The sequence below is a fragment of the Ambystoma mexicanum genome, chromosome 10, assembly GCF_040938575.1.
Source record: "Ambystoma mexicanum isolate Mex_15411 chromosome 10, UKY_AmexF1_1, whole genome shotgun sequence".
In the NCBI taxonomy this organism is placed as follows: domain Eukaryota; kingdom Metazoa; phylum Chordata; class Amphibia; order Caudata; family Ambystomatidae; genus Ambystoma; species Ambystoma mexicanum.
The window spans coordinates 625,549,069-625,567,090 of NC_090932.1; the positions used below are offsets into that span (position 1 = coordinate 625,549,069).

The following is an 18,022-nucleotide window of genomic DNA, read 5'->3' on the forward strand; positions in this document are numbered from 1 at the left end:
AACACCAATTCCGATGATGTTGAGTTATCTTTGAAAAGATTGAGACGAGCACCCAAATAGTTGAAGAATTGTGTGCGTGAATGATCTAATCTTATGTAATTGTGACGACCGTAATTCAGTCATTATCTTAATTGTTATTTCAGTTTGAATTTGTATTCATGATTACTAATGAGTGAATGTTCAGAAATGCCCTCCCTATTGTTTCGAAGTATCATACCCCTACCTTTATCTTGGATTTAAGGTTAATTATAGGTATTGTTTAAGGGGCGGGGGGGGGCGAGTTGCATTCTATCTCCCGAGTCTTCCATCACGGAACTTAGAAGACTCGGGAGATCGACGGTGACAGTTGCTGGACAGCGAAGGTATGCAGAGGCTGCTCCTGCAGGCGCGCTAATTACCTAGTAAAACTACTCGCTGTGTACGGGTAGTCATTTCACTTGCCACCAAGTGCAATTCCTGGTACGACTCTGATCTGGTCACTCTGAAACGCAAGCGCAGAGTAGCTGAACGGAATTGGGGATCTTCGGGTGCACCCTCTGACAAACTGGTCTTCCCCCTGCTCCAAAGGCAATACAGACTCCATCTTCTCTAAGAAGAGGGTCCATATTCAAGCCTGCATCTCTGCGGCCTCCAACACCATGGTCAAACTTTTCAAAATCTGCAAGGAGCTGGACAATCCTACTGCAGTATCTACCTCTTCTACACCTACCCAGGCTCTCTACACGGTTCCGGCTTCATTTCACCACTAAAACCCAGGACATCCTGTCTGCACTCTCCTTCTCTCCACTTCTCTCTCCATCTACCTCTTGCAGGCCCACCTTGGCCACCCACCCCCTCTCCATCTCTCCTATAAAACCTGAAGATGTTTCCAGCCAAGTCTGGTCTATGAAAGTCTCATCCAAACAGGTGACCACCTGCTCTTCTAGGACCATTAAGGACAACATTGGTTCTTTCTCTCCAGCCTTGGTCGATTTCTGTAATCACTCCTTCGTCACTGGATCTTTCCCTCTCTTCTCAGGCATTCCCTTGTGCACCCCCTACTAAAACCTTCTGCCGACCCCTCCATTCTGGCAAACTATCGCCCGATCTCTTATCACTCCTTTCCTAGGCAAACTCTTGAAGAAATGTAATTGTTTATTTATATAGCGCACCTAACCCTCAGGGAGCTGGGCGCTTAATTTTGGCTATCTTCCAGCTAACCCTCCACACTGAATCGGTTGGTTGTCTCCATGACCATCAGTCTGGCTACAGAGCAGCACGAGGCACGGAAACTGCACTCCTGAACCCCCGTGAAGACCTGCTCTCCAATCTGGACTCTAGTTCATATGTCTTCATTCTCCTCGACTTTTCCTCTGCATTTTACATGGTCAATCACAACATCCTGATTACTCGTCCCCGCAAGACCCTGGTCATCATGGATCAGGCTCTTGTGTGGCTGACCTTTTTCCACCTCTCTACATGTGGTGCCCTAGGGCACTATCCTCTCCCCTTCAATGTCTATCTGGCCCCTTTGGCCCTCCTGATCTCTACCTTTTCCTCTAACTTTCAGTGTTTTGCGAGTGACATGCAGCTCGGCCTCCTCCTCCTCACTCATCCCTGACTGTCTGTCTGCTATTCAGGCATGGTGCACTTCTAATGATCTTTGCCATAACGCCAGTAAGACTGTGATCCTTCTCATTGGGACACCTGCTCCTGCTTTTCCTCTCACTCAGGCTGCTCTCCTTGGGCCCTCTGCCCTCAACCTCTTGTGATGCAAAAAAAACACTGTTCTTCTCTCCACACATCATGGACCTTGCCAAGCAGGCCCATTTCCAACTGTTCCTCCTCCGAGGTATTCTCCCTTTTCTCACCTTCCTCTAGAAGCTCATTGTCGCCAGAGTCCTCGTTCTCTCTAGGCTGCAACAGCCTATTTCAATTTGTCTATCTCTACTCTTCGTCCTCTTCAACTCATCCAGAACAGGACCTCAAGAATTATCCATGGTCTCAAGCCCAGGGACTGCATCTCTCCGGCCCTGAAATCCCTCCAATGGCTCCCGGTGGCTGCAAGGATCAAGTTTAAGGCCCTCTACATTGTCCACAAGGCTTTCTGGGGCCGTGGCCCTCACTACCTTCAACTCTCTTCCTAAGTACCTTCCTCCTAGAGCCCATCGATCGTCTACCTAACTCTCTGCTGGTGAGTCACTTCTCCAAGCAGAGAATGGAGGTTAATCTCTCAACTGCAGGGGCCTCCCTTTGGAATGGCCTCCCTGTCTCCCTCTGCCTTGCGTCGGATCTCCGTAAGCTCCTCAAGACCTCCATTTTCTCCTCTTATTTCTCGCTCCTTCTCCCCTGCTAACCTTCCCTTGCTCCTGCTTCGTCTGCTGACTGGCTGCCTCACTGTCCTCTTAGTCTTACAGAACCGCAATCACCCCCGCCCGACCCCCAGACCCAGTGCCCCGCATTTGCCACCTGGCCCAATTTGCAGTGCCGCCTGGCTAACCTTGCACGAGAGGGCTGGGATTGCCCCATGTAGTCTCAACCTTCCTTCACTTAGGGCCCTGCTGCTCTGGGTACCCTCACCCCTGCACTTCTTGTTGCGCACTTGCACGATCTTAATGACACAATGCCTAGTAAGATCGTTGTCTTGTGTCCTCCCTTTGTTCCCCCTGCCTTGCCTTGTTGCGCCTTGAAACACTTGTGTATAGGCTCATAATAACCAATCAATCAACAGAGTGCATGGCAGTCCTAAAGTTCACTCTAGCATTCCTGGAACTTTTTTAGTTATTGGTTTCCCTTATCGATCCGAGTATATGCTTGGAAAGAGGAGTGGCATTTTCTTAAACTTTATGATGCGAGTACCACAAAATACCCTAATATTTTTGAAGGTTTGCGGTCAAACACACGTCTAATATTTTCCCATAGATGCCTTACCAAAACCTGCCTGTTCTATGGTTAATCTTGGTTTGTGGCATTGTTTTTAAGTTCATAGCGTCTGATCGAGTCCAAAGTTTATTGGGACTGAGGCTGTGATCTCTACCCAGAAGGGTCTTTACCAAAGTGAATCCCACGCCGGCTGATGGCAGGATTATTTCCTGCAAGCCTGGTTCAGTATACTTAACATTGTTACTGTTTATTCAAGCACATCCACAATCTACTGAGGTAGTAGTATATGGCACCACCCGGGAGCCTTTCTCAGAATACATCCAAACCTTTTATATGAAATGTGCATTAAGGGGGAAGGATCCATATGACGTGCCGCAGTTGGATCACTTGATTTCCAGCTTCGAGTGACAACCATCGATTTCAAAGGCTACTTTCTCTTTCTGGCGTGAAGAAAGAATGGATACTGCTATTTAGATATTTACCTGCTTACATTCTAATGGGCAGGTAGTACAGTGATGTCATGAATAGTGACTGTCGCTTTCGAGACCGTGGTGGCTAAAAGAGATTGAATAACCCCCTGATTCACTCTTGTCGCTCGAATTATTCTGGATATATTGCATGTGGGGACGAAGTAACTGTTTAATATTGTCATTAGTACGTTTATTAACTATCATCGAGAGGAAGCTCAACGATTCCGAGTAATAGAGAAAGTCAAGCGTTCAGCAGCATTTGCCAATTTTGTCTATATAACATTCGAGAAGTCTTCATTTTAATATATGAATCGACTCGACTGCAGCACCATCTATAATAGATTGATGCGTATGTTAAGGTCACGATGCCTATGTGCTAACAAGAAGATTTATACTATGTGGTCTTTCTGAGACGACTTCAGATTTGTATTGTCTAAAATGTTTTTGAAAGCTTCATATTTCAGTCTCACTTAGAAAAGTATGTTCATTTGATTTCAGTGAAATATCACGCTTTTTAACTTTTTTTGCTCTCATAGCAATTCACAAGATTTGTATATAGTGCATTTTCTTTAGTTAGTATACATGTATTGTAAAGGTGCTATGCACCAAACACAATGACTTAATTAAAAAAAAAAACGGTATAACCCCCTGATTCCATAATCAGGGACGCTTTTTACTAGTCATTCTGATCATTAATGGACTTGGTTGCATCGTGTAAATCTCCCAAATGGTCATCTTCTTGCCCCTTGCATTACCAGCCGGGCCAGATGGAAACCCCTTCCAGGCACTGATGAAATTGCTTGCATCCCTTTGTGCTCCCCGAAACTACATGATTTCCTATGATATCGGGTGGTGTCTGCCGGCCCAGAGCACTTAACTGCCCCTGCTCTTCCCTGCTTAAAGGGATATCGCTGTGTTTTCCTGTATTGAGGGCTTACACTGATCTGCCAGCTGAAACTAGAATAGGTGATTGCTAAGGTTATCACCCATCTTGCCCAATGTATTCTTGCAGAGGAAGAAAATGGTGTGGTTCCCGTGCTGAAATATGCTTATATACTGGTCGTCGTTGAGCTGAACAATCACAGCGCCCAAGCTGTGGGGGTAAACGCATATGCATCACCACAGCATCTGACCCAACCCTAGTTTCTGAACTACACTTCTGTGAGAAATAGCAGGGAGCTAGCTGAGCTCCTATACAGTGAGGAAGAGGGTCTGACTCTCGGAGCATGAGAGCGAGGGAAAGAGCTGCTTGTGAAAATTATTAATAATATAACAAAACCGACATTGTGAGAAGTTATGGTATACCAATGTTCGTAGCAAGAACGCAGATATAGAAAGAAGTTGTGGGGAAAAAATTGTGGAAGGCAAAGCGAAACTAGTGTCTGGGAAAGGGAAAACGATGAGAACAATGAAAGTGCAATGTTTACACTTCATGTATAGGTGATGTGGGTTTTGAATTTGAAAATTGGAAAAAGAAATTAAAATGAGAACTTTGGGGCTCATTACGAGTTTGGGGGTATCTTAGCGGTAATGCGACTGAGATACCACCAAACTTGGTCTGACGGTATTACCACTGGCGGTATTGCCTCTGGATTACATTTGGCAGTGTAAATCCCCATTTTATGGAGTCCACAGGATTCTTTTTTTTTTTTGGCAGGATTACCTCTGGCGAATTACTGGGTAGTAATACTGCTGATTTTTTTTTTATTTTTATTAAAATTATATAGTTTATTTCTAAACTTTTAATTTCTATACATTACATTCATAATTGTCAGTCTGTACACATAAAAGAAGAAAAAAAGAGCAAAAAAGTAAACAAAAAGTTCTTAATTCATTACATCCTTTGATAATATTTCTCCAAAATTGAATAATCGTTTAAGTCAATTTCTTGTTATTGCCTAACAATATTTGTTCCCATCTTTCCTTTACATTCAGCTGTAATGTGGACAGCAAAAACATTCCACTGTAGAATTATCTTTTTTGTATCAGTTCTTCACATTCCATTAGAACATGGAAAAGAGTTTCAATTGGTTTGTTTTTTGCAAAATCTACAGAAGGCTTGTGCGCTAGAAATTTGTTTGATTTTTAGCAAGATTTCTCGTGTGGGGAGCAAGTTGCGGCGCAGTCGCAGAAACATGTCTCTGATGTGCTCATCAGGAAAGAGTTTCAGAAAATTCGGAAGATGATTGACAGGCCTTATCTCCATGTCACAGTTGAGATTCATATGCATCTTTAGTTGGATTGTAAGGATCCAGTCATTTTTCATTATTCTTTTCTTTGCGTGCTGTGGGCGCTGGAGCAGCATTTCCATCGAGATGTCTGCCTTCTCAAGGTGTACTTCCATTTTGTTTTTCCAGTTATTCAGGGTTTAACTGTTGCAGCATTAGTACGAAGTATCTCAATAGATGGGATATGTTCGTCACTCATGATTGTCCTGGATTGAGTCAAGATGTTTCCACAACAGGATGGATTGCAATGATTGTGTTGCACTTTTGTATCGAATCCTAGCCATGGGGAAGGACTGTGGTAGGGCTAAAACCTTACGCCAAAAGATGGCTTCTAGCTGTTGCCATATATCTGTGTTTAGGTTTAGCATTGTTTTAGCACCATAAACTAGGATTGCTACTGTTCAATTTTGGAGCTAAAGTGGAGGATCTACCTCCATCATGAAGCTTGGGGAAACAATGAGAACAATTGAGAACTGAATTACCTCCCAATTTTTCCCCGCACTGCCAGTCATAATGAGGCCCTTTGTTTGAGGATATTTCTAGAAAAAACGTTTCCCAATCTTGGAAATTAAACTATGAAAAACTGGGCAACTGGCAATGTGACAAAAATGGTTTATTGCTGTTAATTGAGTTCCCTTTGCTACGTCTGCGTGGTCTGCCACTTTATAAATAATGTCCTGTATTTCACTTCGTCCTATAACTATACTTTCATTCTGTTTGAAGACACAACTCTAACACATGGCACACCAACGCTCTCTCCTGGCCCTTTCGTATGGGGTGGTGTATACATGCATTTTACCACACGCCCATAATTAGTTCTGCACTCTAATCTGCCCTGAACAGAGTGTGATGCTGAGGAGTGATAGTTTGTGCTAGCACATTATCTCTTTGACATTCTGCATGCACTGTCCATTACTTGTTACTTTGCTACTCTGGTCGGGTTCTTTTCGTAAGGTCTGGTGTGTGACAGTGCATGCATTGTATTTATTAAGGCAGTGCAGGAAATCTCTAAGCAAGGAATACACAATCTTCTCTGCAAATATGCAATGTATGTTTGGCTTCTTTCTGGAATATTCAAAGGAAGGCTATTACTTTTTTGAAATAAGGAAACGTCCGATTTTCTCAATGTATGACTCTGTAAATACCTAAATGGTGCATTTTTCGTCAGAGGCGCCACCAAGGGAGGGCGAAGGGGGGGCCACTGCCACCGTTATATAAACGCTGCTCCAACTGACCTGCCTGCCGGTTTTTTGTTTTGGTGTGCTACCCTAGTGACCTCATCAGGCCACCCCTATGAAAAATGTCTGGGGCGGTTCTTGGAGGCTTGTACGGAAATAAAAAGGCTAAAGAGCAATTTAATGTTTAGGACTTTTAGTGGCACTGATCGCCTGATCCGAAAGTCTTCCTAAAATGGCAGCAGATGGAATAGTCATTTGCATCCTACTTGAAATCCTATGGCTGTTTAGAAAAGTGGGTTCCGTATTGCCATACAAGCTTTGAGGAACATGGATCGCTGCTCCTTTTTCGTTTGATTTTCTAACAAGACCCTATCTACACATGCAACATGCGTACCTTTTCGCTAACCAATGGGAACATAAAAAATAAATGGTAAGCTCTTCTGGCCATCAGATTTTCAGATGCTTTTTGTGATGAACGCATGCAATGCACTCAGTGTACAAAGCAATCACCTAACACGCATAATCTGGGACCCATAAAGCTACCAGCTCATCTCCAACTAGTCCATTCAACCTGTTGCCCTTAAATTGAAATGTCTTCCATTCCATCAAAACACTTGGGGCTTCTCTGTTAGCTGAATTGCAGGATGTTAACTATTTAGGATACCTCGAATTCTCCACAATTGCTTGGTTTTCATGGCTACCTTGTGATGACTACTTGTATGCTATGTTTATTTTGCCCGTGCTCACAATTTTTTTTCTTGCTGTGAATGCCAGTTGCTTTAATGCCTCTGACCATTTAGATAATTTGAAAATAAAGGTGTTATAGTTTTAAACCTTTATTGAGTTGAGAAACCTAGAGACATAAGTATATGGCAGTTTTCTTTTGTCTATTTGCTTTGCTGGCTTTGGGTGTTTACTATTATATTTTTCGTTTGAACATTCTCATCTTTACATCATTTTCTTTATATTTCTTTACTTTACATTGTCTTTTCTTTTCTATTCTGCTAATTTAAACCTCAAATAATTTCGGCTGTCCCAGCGTTCAGAACGCTTTCATCCAGCTGCAGCTTTGGTGATTTCACTGCAGCTTTCTCACGGCAGGCTATGCACAGTAAGTTTGCTTTTTCATTGTGTTGAACGTTGTGCTTTTGTGTGACCTGTAGACATCTGCTTGTCTGTTTGTTAGACTTTTAGAGTAAAACATGATATGAAGCAGTTGAACATTTCAGTCACCCGTTTCAATTTGATTATGTGAAAAATGTGATATTTAACTAGTCTATTTTTTTAACCAACTTTAAATTTGGTTGCACATGCAGGACATTTTACCGACACTTGTACACCTTACAGAAACGCTTATTCATGCTACCTACCAGTTCCATCCCTCCTTCCCTTATTCCCCTCCCCTCCCCTCCGTCCAGCCCCAGCGTTATTGAGGGCCTGCAAAAACGGAGCCGCTTACTGCAGCTTGTGTACTTGTGCCGGAAAATCCAGGCCATATTCCGGACTGGGAGTCCAAATCTCAGTGAGTCGATGTGTGTATTATCCGCTCCTTCGGCAACAGATGGTACTCGTATGCCGACTACACTCAGATCCTGATCCGATTAGATCTCGATCAGGCTGAGATGTTGTCGTGCCTACAGGGGTGTCTGGCGGCCACAATTGGCTCAAATTGATCGGTGACAAAACTGAGCTGCTGGTGGTGGGCTGCCCCGCTGATCCTACACTTTGGGTGTCCTCTTTCTGGCCTTCATCTTTGGGTCCTCTCCCTGTTCCAGTGTACAAGGTAAACAATCTGGGCGTAGTCTTGACTGCGTCTTTATCTATGGACAAGCAAGTAACTGCGATGTGCCAAACCGGCCATTTACAGCTCAAAGTACTAAAAAAAGTGCTTCACATGATTCCCACCTCTCTTCGTCCACCAGTGGTGGCGGCCATGGTGTTATCCCGGCTGGATTACTGCAATTATTTGTATTTGGCTCAACCTAAGGGCCCAATCCAACGTCTACAACGATTGCAAAACTTAGCAGCACGTGTGGCAACAGTTATGCCCTATGGAGCTCACATATCTCCGGTTCTTCGAGCCTTGTATTGGCTCCTGGTGAGCCAACGGGTCAACTTTAAAGCACTGCATCGTCCACTGTGCCCTCCATGACCAAGGTGCTGAATACCTTCAGGCTAACTTTACCCGCTATCATCCCAGTCGTAGGTTGCGTTCTGCCTTAGCTGACCTACTGGTGGATTTTACCTACCATCGGGAATGGATTGGAGGATGAGCCTTCTACATAGCAGCTGCGGTGCTGTGGAATGAACTCCCTCTGGCCATTAAGAAAACTTCCAACTATCTGGCCTTTAGAAAGGGTGTTAAAACATTGTTATTTTAAGCTGAGTTCTGATCTGGTCCTGGCTGCGAAGCCCTCTCTCTAGCGCCAAGATACCTCAGGGTGATCATGCGCTTTAGAAATTGGCTTAACATAAAACATAACATAACATAACATGCAACACCAGTTCTTTGGCCCCTGTGACTTTTTCCACTACTAGGATGTCCCAGATTTTGGTCCACCAACGGGGAATGAGACAGCCCTCTGGGGCCTTTCAGGCCCAGGGAATTGTAATTCTTACCACCAACAAGAGGTGAGTAATCAGTTTGGCTTCACCCCTGATTTTGGGTACGCATCTGGGACCGGGAACCCATCGGCATAACTGCGGGTTCCAGCGGGAGTTGAATTCGGGTGATAGTCTCTATTGTGGATGGCACTTTTCCCCAAAAGGTCTATACCTGTGGACGTTCCCCCACTTATGGAAGTATGTACCCCACACTATAACCGGCTCGGTCCAGCAATCTGTCTTTTACAGCCTGGTCTGGGAATAATGGCAGCGGTACGTTAGTTTAAAGGCGCACTTCTTATTGGTCACACATTTCGAAGAGGAATCATTTCGTGATCATATGTTCGATCTTCTATTGGGCAGCCCAGGTCTGCCTCCCACTACGTCACATAATGGGGCCAGAGCACCCACATATCTACCCGCAGGACCTTGCACAGTTTAAATATGGTACCCCCCCCCCCCCCCCCCATTCACCCTGTCCACTGTCGAGCAAGGCGTGTTCGATGGCCCTCCAGTTCCCGAGTTGGCTCCTGCTGGATCAAAGGATGACTACCCAATGTCTGATCTGGGTATATCTGTATCTGTCTACTTCCGTTAGGGCAAACCTATCCTTGCACTCTACGAAGGTTGGAGGCAACCGATTCTTGAAGAATTGTGAAATGAGTCATAGGCCCCTTAGTGACCACAGTCTAAAGTCTGAGGGTTGAAGACCTGGGGTGAAGTCTGGGTTATGAAGGATAGTGGTGCGTGGGCCAAGCCCTCCCGGGAGTCCTACCTTCTTCATTGCCCAGTCCCATATTCATACTTTTGTTTTCGTGGAGGAAAGGAGTTTTGGCCAATGCTCCCATGCCAGCTTGGAGGTGTATTGCAAGGAGCACAGGGGCAATGGGACTCTGGCCTGCTCTAGTTCTGCCAACTTGGGAAGATCAGCAGTCACATTCCAGGCGCGTAATTGAGCCAATTGTGCTGCTGTATAGTAGTGACGCAGGTTAGGGACTCTAATCCCACCCAGTCGTGTTTTACCCATCATCCCCGTTTTGGGGATTCTTGTTTTATTCCCCCCCGCCAAACGAATTGGAAGTCCCTTTGTTGAAGTGGCATTAAAGGCCTGCGTGGGATCTCCATTGTGAGCTCCGCTCACTGATATAGGAATCTTGGAAGCAGATTCATTTTACAGGCCCTAATGCGACTCATTAGTGAGATTTCCTGAATTTGAATGGTATACACCTTCTGCGGTCATGTCAGAATCTGAACTTTCAGCTATCCCAATGTCTCCTTTTTCCATGAGATTGGACAGCAGGGGCAGAGGGCACAGGCTTCCCCTTCCGTTAGGCCCACCCCTATTGCCCCAGATTTGTGGTAATTAATCACAAACCCGGGGATGTGCTTGACGGCTTCCAGTTGAATCAGCGATAGCTGCAGGGGAGACTGGACATTGGTGAGGGTTAACATGTCATCTGCTTATAGAGACAGCTTATATATTTTCTGCCTCCTTTTGACACCTTCAATCGATGGGTTAACCCTGACAAGCTTCACAAAGGACACCATTGTGAGGGCAAAAATGTGTGGGGAAAGGGAGAATCTGTTGTGTTCTGCATGTAAGCTGTATAGCGCCTGATTGCCTTTGGTTTACCTGTAAGGACGCCTTGGGAGAATAATAGTTGGCCAGGATCATTTTCAGAAAGACCAGCCCAAAACTGAATGCCTCCAGGGTTAGCCTCATAAAGGCCCAGTGAACTGTATCAAAGACGTTATTAGAATCTAACGCCAAAAGAGCCATCTTACAATGATCTGTTGCTATTTCCACCAGGTTTAAGGCCCAGCAGATATTCTTTCCTGTGGTTCTACCCAGAATGAAACTGGTCTGATCTGCATCAATTATTTTGGGGAGAATTGCCACTGGCCTGTTGGCCAACATTTTGAAGTAAAGATTTCCATCGATGTGTAACACCTTATAGGAGGCACAGTCCCTGGGGCCTTTCCATGGTTTCAATAGGAAAGTGGTGGTTGATTCTTGCATGGAATCTGTCACCTGTCCAGATTGATGAAAGGTGTTTGTTTTGTTAGGGGTTTCAGCAGCTGCATCAGGAACGTTTTTAGAACTCTGGCGTGAAGCCATCAGGGTAAGGGGCCCTTGCTTTCAGAGGTTGGATTGCTGCATCTACCTCCTTGTGTGATTGGGTAGGTTCAGGGCGCCTCCATCTGTGTCGGCAAGGTGGGGAAGGGCGGCTTCTGCTGTGTATTATCTTTGTTCCTATAAGGATTGGGGTGTGGCTGACATGGTTTCTTGCAGGTGAGATTCCGCCAGCCGTAGCTAACCTTCCCCCATATATTGTACCACCACCTGAGAATCCCTTAGTCCCACTATTGAATTCCACTGCTTTTCGTCAGCTTCCTGACTAGAAATCTGTTGGCTTTATTCCCTTTGGTGTAATACCCTTGTTTCGTTACGAGAGCCTGGGCAGTTTCTAAAGCGAGGTGCGATTCTAGTTTATTCCTGGCAATTTGGAGTGTTCTACGGGCCCTTCGGGGACCATCCCTTTTTATACTTCTGCTCTGCCTCTGCAACCTCGCTCTCAAACTTGGCCTTAACCCCCAAACTCAGCTTTTGATAGGCCGCCCCATGGGCTATCAGTTCTCCCCTAATGACATCCTTCATGGCTTCGCACATTGTTGCTACAAACTTGGGCCCCTCTTAATGTTTCCAGAAATATCTCCTGATGGCCGACGCATCTTGGACGCATCTTGGATGGCCATATCGTTAAGGATTGGGTCATACAACTGCCATGGGGGGGCGGGGTTTGGTGGAGTGTGGGAATGGATTGTGGATTTGGATCCGGAAGCAGGAGTGGCGCATGGTCCGATAGGATTCTCTTTCCTATGGCTCTGTTGTCTACAAAAGGTACCAATTGGGGGTAGCAAGCAACGTTTTAAATTTGTGCAGTAACCCCAGAGCAGTCCTGAAGTTTCTTGCCGTTGGTGGGTGTGATTTATCCACATTAGTGTCCGGAATCCCATTAAAGACCCCACCCATATTCATTTGTCCTGCTACAAAGGGAGCCAGCTCAGACACCAGCTCTTTTAAAAATCTCTCTTGTTTTCCGATGCTTGTTAATCTGCTTCGAATCACATTCTGTGCATATGGTCTGACATCAGTGGTAACCGCAGAGTATTGCATCTTGCCTTTCGAGGTTCGAAAGGGGACGTCGGCATAGGCGTGCCTGTAACACTATCCCTAATGTGACATGTACCCAAAAGCCCTCACGCGCCAAGGTTCCTCAGATTGGTTTTTTCCGCCCAGATTACTGGTCGCCCTTATGCGGAGCTCTTACATAGAGATAGCGTTATTGTCATATTTATCGACGTTATTCCCGTTAAGTCACTCCGACAGTTGAATCCTGTGAAACAACGCTGAAAACTGCTGCAGACGTTCGACTCCCATTGTTCCATACGGCGGTACCGTCCACGTGGCCGGGCCTTCTGGCTGGCCTATACAGTAGGGAGAGTGAGGTCGGGGTGGCCATATTCTTTACAAGGATGCCTTTCCTCCTTCCCCCTCTCTTTTTGTCATTGCTGTACCTGTCTTTCGCTATAGAAAAGACACCATTTAGATTTTGTCCCTCGTGTAGGGCCAAATATCTTTGGAAAGCCGAGCACGCTCGGTGCACCAATTGTCTTCCCCTCGGACACAAGGAAGCGGGATGTGCGGCCTGTAGACTTCTGTGCCCCAAGACCCTGAAAGAGTGCCGCTTGAAGCAGTGGGCAGCCTACGACCTGTCGCAGGCCGAATGTTCTCCCCCTGCCGCCGAAAGTGATGAGGGGACAATCGATGACCAGGCCTGTCTCGGAAGCCATTGACCTAACAGCGGACTGCTCTTGATCCACGATGCCCGTCCCTGACCCCATCAGGCCTGACGCAAGTCAATGCTATGGGGGAAACACCCGGCGACAGCGGCGTACACGATCATAACACCAAACACACAACCCAAGGTTCTGTTTCGGCGGCACTATCGAAGCGTACCAAAGTGCCAACGGAACCGTCAAACTTCGATGGGATCCTCTGATCGTCATGATCGGCAGCCTTCACTGCAGCCGCGGCCTGTGACTGGGCAATCCAAAGTAAAGGGCGCTAACACTAAACATGCAGCCATTGAAGCGCTCCAGGAGGACGCGCAGACGCTGCGTAAGGCCCCGGTGGCACCGAAATCCACCACCACTCAGCCTCCGGTTCTCCCGGTGGCGCTGAAATCCACTGGTCAGCCTTCGGTTCAGCCGGTAGATCGACTAGATTCTCTGGGCATTGGCGAGAGCATCGCAAGGATTGCCTCGGCAGCTAGACTAAAGGAACGGTCGAAGGAGGCGGTGAAGCACAAACAACGGCCTAGGGATGTAGGGATGTGCCGAAAGATGCGCTACAGCACCCGGAACCCCACAAGGATTACGCTAAGAGTCCTGTTCCTTTGTCAAGTACATTGGGGGACAAATCTCAATGTCACAGGGAAGATTAACCCTTTCCTCCCCTGGACCTCTGGTTTATCCTCATGGACCAGGGAGAAATTTGAGGGATGTATGGACAGATTATAAAAATGTCTCTTATTCTGAGAAGCTTTCTCCCAAGAGACTTCGAGAATACCTTCCCTTTAAACCTGTATCCAAAGGACCTTGGAACAAGAGGAGTATGTATACCTGTGCCCTCACAGATGATGTTATGGACACATATGATCAGTATCAGTATGCCACCTTGCTGGAAAACTACAATGTGGATGACCAGGCAGATCTTATAGACAATTGGGATGACAGCCGTCTGATTGATGCTCAAACTTGGAATTCCCCTTCTCCCACCCAGGACCCTGATGCCCTGTGTATAGATTGCCCCCCCCCCCTCCACTCCGGCCCGCAAACCCTCCCCAGTGGCCGATCAAATGGCGTTTAACGCCATCTTGAAGAAGGCAGCTGACCATTTTCAGATCGCCACTCAAGAAGCTTTACCAGATTCTGATTTTGTGGAGGATATACTCCAAGAAAAACCTTCGGCCAGCCAGGCCATCCCTTTGTTAAACTCTATTAAGAGGAGATTAGCACCTTCCTTGTTGACGCCAGCCCAAATCAGAGCGGTGAACCCTAGGGTGGAAAAGTTGTTTCGTCCTTCTCCAACTGACCCTGTCTATATCAAGAGACATGCCACTACAGCTTCCTTAGTGGTTACCACTACTAGAAAACGGGCTGGTGTTCCCCTGTCTAGAGGAGAGGCACCACCCGATAAGGAGTCCAAGAGACTATATGGAATGGGAAAGAGGGTCACAACTGCTGCTGCGTTTTCCACCCGAATAGCTGATAACACAATGCTATTGGCCAGCCAAGCAGACGTCCAGTGGAACCTTCTGCAAGAAGGACTTCAGGAAGTGCCAGAACCTACACGGACCAAGTTGATCACCATTGTTTCGGAGGGCAAGCAAGTCAACCAGAATGTGCTCAAGAACACTCTGGACGCTGAAGAGACAGCGGCAAGAACCCTGGCACAAGGTACCTTGCTAAAGCGACATGTATGGCTGAGGAACTATGGTTTCAAGAGCCCTGATAAACCCGTGGAGGAGACCAACCTGTTTGGCAAGGCAGTGGACGATGCACTGGAAACAGCCAAGAAAGAGCATGAAGCACTCAAGTCCCTTCAACAGATTACCCAGAAACCCTCTCCTCAGAGAGGAAGCGGCTTCTGCCGGTCGTTACGTTGGCAATCTCGTTTTCCCCAGAACCAGTATAATGCTGGAAACAACTGGAATTCGAGACAAGCGTCTAATACCTCCACCACTTATCCACCAAGAGGACAGCGGCGTGGCAAAGGTAGAGGACGAGGTTCCAACACCAGAGGCGTCCCATGCCTCTGGTCAGAAATGACCTTCGGATCCAGGTCCCCTCCCATGCTACACCGGTCAGGGGGGGCCGTGTAACATCTTTCTTTACTGCTTGGGATGGGATAACAGACCAGTGGGGTTCTCAAGACGGTCGCACATGGGTACTGCATAGAATTTGCCTGACCACCCCAATTCAGATCGCCAAGATCAAGACGCTTAACACCGAACCACCTGCGGATCCTGCTGCAAGAGGTGTAGACCCTTCTAGGAAAGGACACCATAGAAGTCCCTAGTCTACAGGTAAACAAAGGTATTTATTTAGTGTACTTCCTTGTACCCAAAAAGGATCTCACCATGCGCCCTTTGCTAGACTTGCACCCAGCGAACAAGTTTGCCAAACCTCAAAGGTTTTGCATGGTCACTTTACAGGAAGTAATCCCGCTGTTGAAACAGGGGGATTACATGGCAACAATGTACAGGAAAGATGCATACTTTCATGTTTCAATGTTGCCAGTGCACAGAAAATACCTAAGGTTCATGGAGGACAAGCACTATCAGTTCAGGGTACTCGGCTTTGCCCCGGCGCAAAGGGTGTTTACAAAGGTACTGGCAGTTGCGGCAGCACACCTGTGCAGACTATCTGTCCCAGTTTACCCTTCCCTGTTATGAGCCAGTCGTCGAGGTGAGTCCTACGAAACATGCCTATTGAACACACAAGTAGCATCCAACCTTTAAATCTGTTGGTATTCAAAGCACTGAAAGCCTTTCAAACACAGTTACAGGGGAAGACAGTCCTGATCTTAACAGACAGCACCACAGCCATTTACTACCTGAACAAACAAGGGGGCACACACTCTCCAGGGCTATCCAAGCTGTCCAAAAACATTTGGATATTGGCTCTCAAACACAGGATGTTCCTGGTTTCCCAACACGTTGAAGGGGAACTCCATTTTCTGGCCGACGTGCTCAGCAGAGATTTCCCACTGCCAGTAGAGTATCAATGGCGACTACACGAAGAAAACGTCTCCAATGTTTTCACAGAATGGGGCTTCCCAGCTATCGACTTGTTCGCAACTGTGGAGAACACTCAATGCCAAGATTATGCCTCCAGGTACCCACAGAACTGCTCCAAGGGGAACGGGCTCTGGATAACATGGTCAGGGAGATTTGTTTACGCTCCCCCCTCCCACCCCAACTGCCAACAAGATTGTGCACAAGATGCACCAGGAACAAGTCCCCATGATATTGGTGGGCCCCATGTGGGCCCGCCAACCCTGATTCTCTCATCTGATGGCGATGTCCCTCTCCCCTCCTATGAAACTGCCCTGCCCGTACAACATGTTATCTCAGGCCAGGGGAGAAACACTGCACCCATGCCCGCAAACTCTGAATTTAGCGGCTTGGCTCCTGAGGTCCGAGTTCGGACACCTTCAACTCTCTCAGAGATGTATGGACATACTCAGGGAAGCTAGGAATCCCCAACCGATATTGCTGTTCCAGTAAATGGAAATGCTTCATTATATGGTGTAATGCCAAAGGCGTCAATCCCTTTGACTGCTCTCCTACTCGCATTGTATTGTACCTGACTCACTTATTAGATTCAGGCCTGGTTTTTAATTCCCTGAAGGTGCACTCAGCTGCTCTCTCAGCCTACACTACGTCACAACAAAAGGTGTTGTGGTGGAAAATACCAGTTATCAAGGCTTTCATGGAAGTGGTTAAGAGGATTCACCCCCTCCCATTTCAAACCTAGCTCCTGGGTGGAACTTAAATGTGGTTTTGACTAGACTCATGGGGTCCCCCTTTGAGCCTATTCACAAGGCAAGTCTTAGACCTTACCTATAAGACAGCCTTCCTAGTGGCTATCCCTTCTATAAGGATTAGTGAACTATAGGCCCTTTCAGTACTGGACCCCTTCGTTACTGTTCAGATACAAGATGGTTCTGCGCACTCACCCTCGATTTGCACCTACATTTATTTCCACGTGAACCAGCCAACAGAACTGCAAACGTTCTTCTAGAACCCCTCTAACATGGCTGAAAGAAGCCTACACACGTTAGATGTGCGCAGGGCAGTCATGTTTTACCTGGAAAGCACTAAACCACTAAAGGTCAAACCAATTTTTCGTTTCAGTGGCGGCTGGCAGAGAAGGGGGTCCTGTCTTAAGTCAGCAATCTCAAGGTGTATAGTCAAATGCATCACACTTTGTTACACTCTTGCTAAGAGAGAACGGCCCTTCAAGCCTAGAGCACATTCTACTGTAGGCACTGGGGCTTCCATAGCATTCATTGCAAATGTTCCCCTAGAGTTTATTTGCAAAGTGGCAAACTGGAGTTCTGTACACAACTTTACAAAACACTATTGCCTGAACACTCATTCTAGTTCTGATTCACAGGTGGGACAAGCAGTAATAAGACATCTTTTTACTACTGTTCCTTCTCACAACCCACCTCCAACTCCGGGTACTGCTCGCTAGTCCATGCACAGCATGTGATTCTAAGCAGATTACCAAGCATCAGAAGACATGCATTACTAACCGTAATAGCATTTCTGATGATTGTATCTGCTTAGATTCACATGCGCCCACCCTTCCTTCCCGCTCGGGTGGAAGGAACATAGACTTCTTACTACTTTCTCTCTTTTATGTACTCACTCAAGATAGTCCTTGGGCTCCCTCATGGCAGAAAAAATACAATCGGAGGGACCTCGGTGCGTGAGGGATTTTGGGTACACTACACGTCACATTAGGGATAGTGTTACAGACAAGCCTATGTGGACGTTCCCTTTCGATCCTCTAAAGACTAGATGCAATTACCACTGGATGTCGG

At 46.5% G+C, this 18,022-nt stretch overlaps 1 protein-coding gene across 12 annotated transcripts in view; it reads left to right on the forward strand.

Annotated features, from left to right (window-relative positions):
* The window catches only part of AGFG1 (ArfGAP with FG repeats 1), a 1,171,945-nt gene that overhangs the window by 405,523 nt on the left and 748,400 nt on the right, over nt 1-18,022 (forward strand). For 6 of the 12 annotated variants that reach the window (XM_069618215.1, XM_069618211.1, XM_069618216.1 and 3 more), the window contains one exon: nt 7,778-7,849. The exons of the other annotated variants lie outside the window; for them this stretch is intronic. In XM_069618215.1, coding sequence (XP_069474316.1) covers nt 7,778-7,849 — 72 coding nt within the window. The remainder of the gene's footprint in view (nt 1-7,777; nt 7,850-18,022) is intronic. 12 annotated transcript variants of the gene reach the window in all.